Source organism: Oncorhynchus nerka, linkage group LG15 (genome assembly GCF_034236695.1).
Source record: "Oncorhynchus nerka isolate Pitt River linkage group LG15, Oner_Uvic_2.0, whole genome shotgun sequence".
NCBI classification, from domain to species: domain Eukaryota; kingdom Metazoa; phylum Chordata; class Actinopteri; order Salmoniformes; family Salmonidae; genus Oncorhynchus; species Oncorhynchus nerka.
In genome coordinates, this window is record NC_088410.1 from 90,513,329 (window position 1) to 90,524,268 (window position 10,940).

Below are 10,940 nucleotides of genomic sequence, written 5' to 3' on the forward strand. Positions count from 1 at the left end.
TAGGCTAAAAGTGGGAATGGGTTTGATTTTCAACCTTGCTAGTTTTAATGAAAAGAATGGCACTGGTGTTTCGTTAAAGTGAGACAATTAGAAACGGAATCACTTGCCTAAAGAGATAATACCTTTATGCCTTGGTCTGTTTGCAACCCCCAAAATCCGAATAGGGGTCTCAAATTCATATGCTAAATTTTAAGAACCTCCGGTTTTATTTAGTGACGTATATAAATCCCAGAATCGTTAAAAATCGTAACCTGAGCGGACAGCTTCCAGAAGATAGTTGGTTGACACTATGGCAATATCTACAGTTAGTTGCCAGATCAGGCAGGTTGACGCACGGCCAGTTTTCACCATAGACAGAATCCTTGGGTTGGATTTGGACAGGCAAGAACTACGCAATGTGTCCCTGAAGCTGTATCGACCATGGACAGGTCAAATATGATTTATTTACATTGTAGCCATGATTTCCTTGTAGACTAAACCTGCTGTCATTGTCTGTTGAGTTATATTGGGTTCTGTCTGGATTTCAGAGTTGGAAACAACCAAACAGAGAAGTCACATTACAGTAAAAGGATCATCGAAGTCTTCGTCGGAGATTAAGAGAAAAGAAGAGGAACATAAACTCAACTGTAAACACTTTACAGAGTCCCACAGGAGAACATTGAATTGGTACATCGGGCGCAGGCCGCGGACGGCATTCAGTAATGCGCAGGTAAAAATACACTTTTAGGCACATTTTTCATGACACTTTGATACAAAGCGATTTTCGCTAAAGGCTTCCGCATGCTTCGGTTTGGCTGGCTCCTAGCATACTCCCTTAAAATACCACTGAAAAACGATAAAAAGCGGCAATAGTGCTGTTTGTCCATCTTGAGACGCTGTAGCCAGTATACACTTCCTCAAAATACTAAAAATGAATCTAGTTAATAAGATAATACGAGAACTCTGTCATACATTTTTGACGGTTTTTGCCGAAGAGATCTTAGTCGCACAATTTTACATCAAACTACGATGTTTGGTGTAGTATTTCTCAAGTGAAAAAAATGTGCATGAAAACAAGTCGTCTATCATTGAATGACAACAAACACTTAATTGGAGAATCCCTACTGTTGACCAATGACCGACGAAAGAGCATAGACTTCGGTTCCGAATTTCGGCTTGCCTCGAGAATAAAAACCTCGACGAAGACCAAAATCCCTTCCTAATATATGCACGATCTATTCTGAACATTTTCGAATGGCAAGCATGCAGACAGACGCTTTAACCCTAACTCGTTTCCCTAACGTTAACACCAGTATCCTAACATCCGACGTTAATTCTCCTAACCTGCTGCGTAAATTCAGCTAATACCTTCTATAAAAATCTCACTTCTGTGTGGAAGTGGTGTGAAAAGAGTATTTCTCTAAATTTGACACACAACTGTGCCCAGTGGCATATAGGTTCCATGTGTAGTGAGTGACATAACATTCCACGAACAAAATATTGATTGATAGAGATATTATAAATCAACTTTTAAAAAGCATTTCTGATTAACATCTCATTGACATATCCTGTAGGCCTATGTTTTCACATTTTTTGGGGGGCTGTGATAGTTACTGTTATTCACTTTGTGACAGATGTTTTTGTGAAAATAACAAAAATACAATTTGATTGTATGATTGATATATCTTCTTGGGCTCCGTGCAGATTGAGGTCCTGGAGAGTGTGTTCCTCATCAACTCCTACCCGGGTATTGGCATCAGAGAAGAATTGGCACAGAGACTGCAACTGGAGGAGGACAGAATACAGGTAAGCATTATAAACTAATAACACTTAAGGTTGTTCTTATACATGTGTAGTTGCACTCTAATTGATGTTGAATAGTTATTAAGTAGCACATTACTTATTGCGTTGTAATAGAATACAGAAGTGAAATAGGGACTGTTATTTATTCATCTGAACTCAACTATGCAATTACAGAATTATAAAGTAACAACATGCTAATAAAATGTTGTTAGCAGAGTAATTACTGGATAGTCTTATACAAAAACATTGTTTTAAATTTAAGGTAAACTATTTACACCACAAAGGTTGTTCTAAAGAGCTCTATATGCACTGTTCTCCACAGATTTGGTTCCAGAACCGCAGGGCCAAGCTGAAACGTTCTCACAGAGAGTCACAGTTCCTCGTGGTGAAAAAAGCCTTTGCAGATCTTAAGGACAAAGAAGAGGATTAATGCTAAAACAAGGACACAAAAAGATTTACAGTACTTTTATTCTAGGGATCTCTCTCACTCTCTCCCTGGTATATGTCTAATATATTATATTGTGTAAATGTCAATTTGTCTAGGGTATGTACACATTTTAATAAACAGATCAGATCATTGACAAACAAAAAGGCCTACCTTTGCAAGTGGTTCATTTGCGTTTATGTTCTTTTCACCATCTGGCAGCAATATTGGTGACATTCTTTTTCCCCAAAATATAATTATCATGGTAAGAAATGTCAGGTCATTAATTTAGTTTGCAGTGGGTGTTGTGTTGCCTATGAACACCCTAAGGTTTCATCCCAAATGGCACCCTGTTCACTATATCCCTCAAACGCAACTCTGGACCTCGAAGCCAGTTCCACTGCTTTTCCATTTTTTCCCCCTTCTAATCATGGACTGATTTAGCACCAGGTGGGTGCAATTAACCTCTTCCCTCTACTCGGGACGCTTGCGTCCCAACTAGAGCTCTGGAAATGCAAATGTGCTACGCTAAATGCTAATAGTATTAGTTAAAACTCAAACGTTCATTAAAATACAGAAAACCAGCAGGCTCCAGACCTCGTAGGGTCAGAGTTGAATACCCCTTCCCTATATAGTGCACTACTTTTGTTCAGGGCATGGCCCATAGGGCTCTGGTCAAAAGCAGCACACTATGGAATAGGCTGTCATTTGGGACGCAAACAGAGATAATCTCTGCTTAGCGACAATTTTATTGTTTGAGAAACGCACCTGCAGGAACTAATTTGTCTCCTTCAGACTGAATTAGTTGAGCCTCAGCAAGGCAATTAAGTTGAGGGAAGTAGAGACAAAGGAGCAGCAGGGAGGCAGCCTGCCCTGCAGGCATCAGGAAGGAGACGGTATAAAGGTGTAGGGAAAGAGTTCTAAAAGAAAGAAAGAAACTTCTATTTAAATCTCTGGTGCATGCTGTTTGATTTGATTGCTTCATCACTGGCCTATATGATGTTTGACCAAATTTCAGATAATTGCATTTATGCGTGGCAGATACCAGTATCTCTCAAATTAACTAAAGAAGTAGGCCCATATATACAGTGCCATGAAGAAGTACCAAATTGTCATACTTGAGTAAAAGTTAAGCTATCTTAGAAAATGACTCAAGTAAAGTGAGTCACCCAGTAAAATCCTACTTAAGTTAAAGTTGTTAAAACAAATTGGTTTTAAATATACTTAAGTATCAAAAGTACATGTAATTGCTCAAATATACTTAAGTATCAAAAGTAAAAGTATAAATAATTTCAAATTCCTTATATTAAGCAAACCAGACAGCATTATTTTCTTGTTTTTTTAAATTACGGATAACCAGGGGCATACTCCGACATAATTTACAAAGTATTTGTGTTTAGTGAGTCCACCAGATCAGATGCAGTAGGGATGACCAGGGATTTTCTCTTTAAGTGTATGAATTAGACATGTTTCCTGTCCTGCTAAGCATTCAAAATGTAACGAGTACTTTTGGATGTTAGGGGAAATGTATGGAGTAAAAAGTATATTATTTTCTTTAGGAATGTAGTGAAGTAAAAGTAGTCAAAAATATAAATAGTAAAGTACAGATACCCAAAAAACAACTCACCTCCCTCTGCAACTGGATCCTGGACTTCCTGACAGGCCGCCCCCAGGTGGTAAGAGTTGGCAACAACACGTCTGCCACGCTGATCCTTAACACTGGGCCCCTCAGGGGTGTGTACTTAGTCCCCTATATAACAGGGGGTGTCAGAGGAAAGCCCATAAGATTGTCAGAGACTCCAGTCACCCAAGTTATAGACTGTTTTTTCTGCTACTGCACGGCAAGCGGTACTGGAGGGCCAAGTCTAGGACCAAAAGGCTCCTCAACAGCTTCTACCTCCAAGCCATAAGACTTCTGAGCAATTCATAAAATCGCAGTGCAGAGATGCTTCTTATAGTTACAGCCATCTAATGTGAAGTGCAGAGATGCTTCTTATAGTTACAGCCATCTAATGTGAAGTGCAGAGAGGCCTCTTATAGTTACTGCCATCTCATGTGAAGTGCAGAGAGGCTTCTTATAGTTATAGCCATCTCATGTGAAGTGCAGAGAGGCCTCTTATAGTTACAGCCATCTCATGTGAAGTGCAGAGAGGCTTCTTATAGTTACAGCCATCTCATGTGAAGTGCAGAGAGGCCTCTTATAGTTACAGCCATCTCATGTGAAGTGCATTACATTGACCCCCCCCCCCCTCCCTTCTGTACACTGCTGCTACTCGCTGTTTGTTTGTTACATATGCATAGTCACTTCACCCCACCTACATGTACAGATTACTTCAACTAGCTTGTACCCCAGCACACTGACTCGGTACGGGTGCCCCCTGTATATAGCCTCCACACTGACTCGGTACGGGTGCCCCCTGTATATAGCCTCCACACTGACTCGGTACGGGTGCCCCCTGTATATAGCCTCCACACTGACTCGGTACGGGTGCCCCCTGTATATAGCCTCCACACTGACTCGGTACGGGTGCCCCCTGTATATAGCCTCCACACTGACTCGGTACGGGTGCCCCCTGTATATAGCCTCCACACTGACTCGGTACGGGTGCCCCCTGTATATAGCCTCCACACTGACTCGGTACGGGTGTCCCCTGTATATAGCCTCCACACTGACTCGGTACGGGTGCCCCCTGTATATAGCCTCCACACTGACTCGGTACGGGTGCCCCCTGTATATAGCCTCGTTATTTTTACTGTTACTTTTAATTCTTACTTTTTATTGTAGTCTACTTGGAAAATATTTTCTTCTTCTTGAACTGCACTGTTGGTAAGTAAGCATTTCATGATAAAGTCTACACTTGTTGTATTCGGCGCATGTGACAAATAAAGTTTGATTTGAATTGATTTGAAAAAGTCAAGGGGTCTGAATACATTCCAAAGGCACTGTAATAACATTAACTGTTAAACTATCAACAGCCTCTCTGATTATTGACTTGTCCTAAAGAGCAGTTTACATCCTGTCTGATGACTGTCACATCCAACGATCAATCTATCCATCCAACGATCAATCTATCCATCCGCCCATCCATCCATCCATCCATATACCCTTCCTTCCTTCCTTCCATCCGCCCATCTGCCCATCCATCCATCCATGCTGTTACGTTCCCCATTTATTTTTTTTTGTTGAATTTTACCCCTTTCCCAACTCCCGCGGGCCGGGAGAGACGAAGGTTGAATGTCATGCGTCCTCCGATACACAACCCAACCAGCCGTACTGCTTCTTAACACAGCGCGCATCCAACCCGGAAGGCAGCCGCACCAATGTGTCGGAGGCTACACCGTGCACCCGGCAACCTTGGTTAGACCCGGCCCGCCACAGGAGTCGCTGGTGCGATGAGACAAGGATATCCCTACCGACCAAGCCCTCCCTAACCCGGACGACGCTAGGCCAATTGTGCGTCGCCCCACGGACCTCCCGGTCGCGGCCGGTTACGACAGACCCTGGGCGCGAACCCAGGGACTCTGATGGCACAGCTGGCACGGCAGTACAGCGCCCTTAACCACTGCACCACCCGGGAGGCCCCGTTCCCCAGTTTCTGTGTTGTGGGTTTGTATGTGTGTGTGTATTTCAGGAAATGGAATCCTGGATTCTTCAAGCAGCTGATTGGTCGGTCCCATCGCTGATTGGAGCTCTGACCCCGCCCTCTCGTCAGGGGAAACAGCTGGATCTTCAATTACCAACTCCTTCTGCAGCTTGAAAAGCCAGTGTTCCTTTGTATCCTTCTTTGTATGTCCTGTGTTGGTTGTCGATCTGTTTAAGTTGTTTAAGGTATTTTGTAGCCGCTGTGTATGTGTATGTTATAGGACTCAGTGTTTTTGGTTTATTGAAATTGTTCACTGAATATTGGTGAATTATTCTGTTTAATTTGTTCTCAGCGGGGGGGGGGGCACATTGGGAGTGTTTAGACTAGAGGCCTGTGGGCATAGTATTGAATCTGTCTATGCACACTAGGTAAGACCTGGCTGGACCAGCCCCTGTGTTTTGGTTAGTGCGCCAGGTGGTGCTAAGATTAGGTGGGTAGGCAGGTAAGGTAGGAGAGGGGACTCTTTAACTTTCATTGCTTTGGTTCCGTCCAGCCCCTTTTCCCCTCATTACCGTGTTAAGGAAATAAATTCCCTGTAAACTGTCATTTTCTCTGCCTCTGTCGTCCTTCCCCCAACTACGATCACATACTTTTTCACTCCACGGGGAGTTGAGATGTAGCAGGGTGTTGTGTTCCCTCCTCCAAGAGGTGTACGTAACACATACACCCATCCATCCATCCATAGTAGGTTGGGGTCCACACAAGTCACAATGAATATGCTATTATTGCCTGACACTGGTTGCTTGCAGAAAACATGTACCCAAAACCTCCATGAAATAAAACTGGTGGACAAATATAACATGATACACTGCCTGATCTGACCTCTTCCAACAACAATTCAAAACTGAGAAAATGGTGGGGGGGTAGAAAGAGACTGAAAGGTGACAGATTTTGACGTGAAGTGAGACAGGATTACCATGGTAATGACAGCCTATTACCCAATGGGAATATTTTGTGTTGTTGCCGACAGCGACAGAGCCATGAGGGGAACGTGTGTGTACTCATTAGAGCTGTGTTGGTGCAGGCTAGTTCCTATTCCTGTAGTTAAACACTGCCTTTGAACTGTTAATAGAACCCTGAAACCCAACCAGGCCTTAAAACACAGGGAGAGATAGAGAGGGATAGAGCGGGGTGGAGAGGAGAGGGACGTATAGAGGGAGGGAGGAAGGATAGAGGAGATTGAACACAAACCTATCTAAGGTAACGAAGCGTGGCTTCATAAACATTGACCTGCTGACCTCTTTGACAGACCGCTCTCAGCCAATCATAGCTCTGACACACATGCACCTGCTAGTCCTGCAGGTTCAGAGGTGTGTTTGTGTGTTGTGTGTATGCATGTGTGTGTCAGTGCCATGTCAACAGTATCTGATTAGGATTAGATGTAACAGTTGTTTTAGTTTTGAGGTAGTCAATACTCAATGGGTTGCCTATATTACACACCCAGTCTGGAAGGAGGAGAGGGAGAGGAGAGGGGGAGGTAGAGAGGAGGAGAGGGGGTGTGGAGGGGGATGAGGTGAGGGAGGGAGAGGGAAGTTGCCTGGGTTGGCACTTTATTTATTTCTGTTTACAGAGTCAGGCTAGAAAGACAGAAGGCAATACCTCCATTACTACACACAAAACCTAATTATTCCACACCCACCCACACATCCAGCCACTGAGGTCTGAGTAACCACACCTGTCTTTCTGCCCACAGTCTCCTCCTGCCCCAGGCTGATAACCTCTCCTCTTCCTCCAGATGGTGAAGCATGATTCATCACTCCAGAGAACGCGTTTCCACTGCTCCAGAGTCCAATGCTGGCGAGCTTTACACCACTCCAGCCGACGCTTGAAATTGCGGATGGTGATCTAGCCTTGTGTGTGGCTGCTTGGCCATGGAAACCCATTTTATGAAGCTCCAGATGAACAGTTCTTGTGCTGACGTTGCTTCCAGAGGCAGTTTGGAACATTGTAGTAAGTGTTGCAACCGAGGACAGAAATAGCCGAATCCACTAGTTTGGGGGGGTGTCCACATACTTGGGTATATATAGTGTATCTAATCACACACAGACCTGCTATATATATATATATATATATATATACACACACACACACACACGGTTTCCTAGGATTGAGTGTGCTATAAATAACAGGGAGGAGAAGGAGAGGAAGAGGAGGAGAAGAAGGAGTGGAAGAGGAAAGGGACACACACAAACACCTCATGCTCTTTCAAGGCAAACGTTGGCTACTTTGAATAATCTAAATTATAAAATATATTTGGATTTGTTTAACACTTTTTGGTTACTACATGATTCCATATGTGTAATTTAATAGTTTTGATGTCTTCACTATTATTCTACAGTGTAGAAAATAGTCAAAATAAAAAAAAAACCTTGAATGAGTAGGTGTGTCCAAACTTTTGACTGGTACTTTACATATTTATTGTTTTTGTAAAAAATAAAGAAAATGCTGGTGGGGAAACAAACTCATGGTGTCTGTCAGACCATGAGATATCCCGAAAAATCTGTCTTCTCACAAAATTGTCCGTAGCGTCCAAACGTTTTGACCTACAAACTATTATGACCCCCTCTATGGACACAACCCCCACAAGCATCTTGGGAATTGGGAATTGTCTGACGTTGATACAGCTGATCTGCCAACTTCTGTCTGTAGTGTCCGAACAGTTTGGACTCTGTGGGAAAGTGAAACTCTCACGAACATGTCAGTTTCTTTTGCTCTAGGACAACCACATGCCTCACAAGACTCGTCTATAGGTCCCCCAGAACCCCATGAATGGAAATATGGAGACTGTTTAGTGCCAAAAATAAGGGGTTAATTACATGTACAAAAATAAGAAATGTTTCCTGATCTTTCTAAAACCTCTCAGATATCGGATAGACACTTCAGAACAAACATCCTTTAGATTTGTTTTTGGGACTATCTGTTGTTCCATGTAGTAAATATGTTATTCAATGCGTTTGTACGGGCTAATAGCAGTAAGGCCTAAAAAATGTTCATTAAATCATTTTTTTATATATATTTTTTTATAATTCAAGGGATCTGAAAATTCTCTATCAAATAGCTAAATTATCCTTGGTATCACTTTTAGTACATGAGAAAAATGTTTGCATTACATAGTTCAAATAAGGTGAATTGTTAATAGTTTCCTCCGGAACTTTCCCTGAATGTGCCACGGGTCCTGTTTTCATCCTGGGACCTCTTTTTATTTATATATATGTTTAATTTGAGTCATTTAGCAGACGCTCTAAACCAGAGCAACTAACAATTAGTGCATTCATTTTAAGATTGCTAGGTGAGACAATAACACATCACAATCATATCAAGTACATTTTCATTCAACAAAGTATTTATCAGCAAAGTCAGTGCTAGTGGGAAAAGACAAGTGCTGTGAGAGTTACTTAAGATACTCTTCAAAGAAGTAGGGGTTTCAGATGTACTTGGAACATGGGCAGGGACACGGTTGTCCAGACTTTACCGAGCTACCCCTATGGGAGTTGCCCTCCCATAGGGGTGGGACTCGGGAGGGCCAAGAGACCAGAGATGGCGGAACGGAGTGCTCGGGGGGTGACATGGGAGAACTTATAAATGTTGAACACCAGGTTGGCTGCGGCATTCTGGATAACTTGCTGTGGTTTGATGGCACACGCGGGGAGCCTAGCCAACAGAGAGTTGCAGTTGTCTAGATGGGCGTTGACAAGTGCCTGGATTAGGAACTGTGTTGCTTCCTGTGTGAGGTAAGGTCATATTGTAAGGATGTTCTAGAGCATGGAATTGCAGGGGTGAGTCACTGCTTTGATATTTGAAGAGAATGACAGGGTGTTGTCCAGGGTCACACTAAGTGTCTTGGTACTCTGGGAGGGGGACACCGTGGAGTTGTCAACCGTGATGGAGAGGTCTTGGAGAGGGTAGGCCATTCCCGGGATGAAGAGCAGCTCTGTTTTGTTGAGCTTGAGGTGGTGGGCCAACATCCGAGCTGAGATGTTGCGTGCCGCCACCTGGGTGTCAAAATGGGCGAAAGAGAAGAGTAGTTGAGTTTTATACGGGGCCTCGCAGGGCCCTTCACCAAGTCTCGCAAAAATACATTTAAAAAATGTCATGATCAGAAACGGTCAATATTCCCCAATTACAACTGAAATACCAATATTTTCTATGTTAATTTAAACTGTGTTCTTACTCTTAACAGTTTAGAAAGTCACAGCTACACCCCTTCTTTAACTAAATTGAAATGTCAAAACCCATTATTCTATCACCACGCTTGGCTAGTACATGGTCTTGAATAAATAAAACAATTATACCCAATTAACTTTGAAAAAAAAGGAGTCAAGGCAGTTTGAGTCCTGACACTTCTTACTTGGTTACACAATTTAATTGCAGTATTAATTCATAAAATAATTCAGTTACATTCAAAATATGATGGAAAATATGACAAGAACTTTAACCTCTGTGTTATAGCACTTGGGCTACAGTCAGCAAAGATGAGGAGTTTAACTGATAGTGCCTTATAACTCAAATTCTTACCTGATTACCTGTTCGTCCTTAACCTGCCTCAACATGGGCGGTGCTCTCTCTCTCTCACTCTCTCTACTGCCCGTCTTTGACCCCTGCCATAATCATTAGACCAAATACTATTATCATATGACTGCATCACATATGCAGCAGCACCTCCAGTACCCTCCTATTGATATACAAACAACATTAGGTAAAAATAATCCTAATGATTTTATAATTAATTTCCATTATCAATTGGTTATTTTATTTATTGTTTGATAACATTTCAACAAAAAAGGGGGGAAAAAAGCTGTAGCCTTTAAAAAAGCTGTAGCATAGCCTGCGATAGATCTATTATTAAAGCTTATTTCAAGTGACATGGGTCCATAAAAATATATATATTCTTCTTTTAAATTGCTATTGTAGAAATAGACTTGTCATATGTTATTATTAAATAATAGCTAGGAATGGAAATCCCCTCAGCATTACTGATTCATTCCGAAGCCGATGGGAAAAGGTACCCTACCTTACTTTGGGTTACTGGGTCGGCCTACATTAAAAGGCTTCTGGTGCCTTCTATTGACCACATCAATACACTGGTACAT

The 10,940-nt window shown here is 42.3% G+C and overlaps 1 protein-coding gene across 1 annotated transcript; it reads left to right on the forward strand.

Moving 5' to 3' along the window:
- Positions 1 to 43: 43 nt before the first annotated feature.
- On the forward strand, positions 44 to 2,379 carry hesx1 (HESX homeobox 1). The gene is made up of 4 exons (XM_029646785.2): positions 44 to 428; positions 528 to 709; positions 1,684 to 1,785; positions 2,105 to 2,379. Exons 1-4 carry the CDS (start codon positions 290 to 292, stop codon positions 2,210 to 2,212), a joined length of 531 nt encoding a protein of 176 aa, XP_029502645.1. The 5' UTR covers positions 44 to 289; the 3' UTR covers positions 2,213 to 2,379.
- Positions 2,380 to 10,940: the final 8,561 nt, after the last annotated feature.

Bases quoted from the DNA above. Each gene is read 5' to 3' on its own strand.
- hesx1 (XM_029646785.2), top strand. From the start codon at position 290: ATGGCAATATCTACAGTTAGTTGCCAGATCAGGCAGGTTGACGCACGG. The intron at 429-527 runs GTCAAATATGAT...TCTGGATTTCAG, and splicing joins GCTGTATCGACCATGGACAG to AGTTGGAAACAACCAAACAG. The intron at 710-1,683 runs GTAAAAATACAC...GGCTCCGTGCAG, and splicing joins CGGCATTCAGTAATGCGCAG to ATTGAGGTCCTGGAGAGTGT.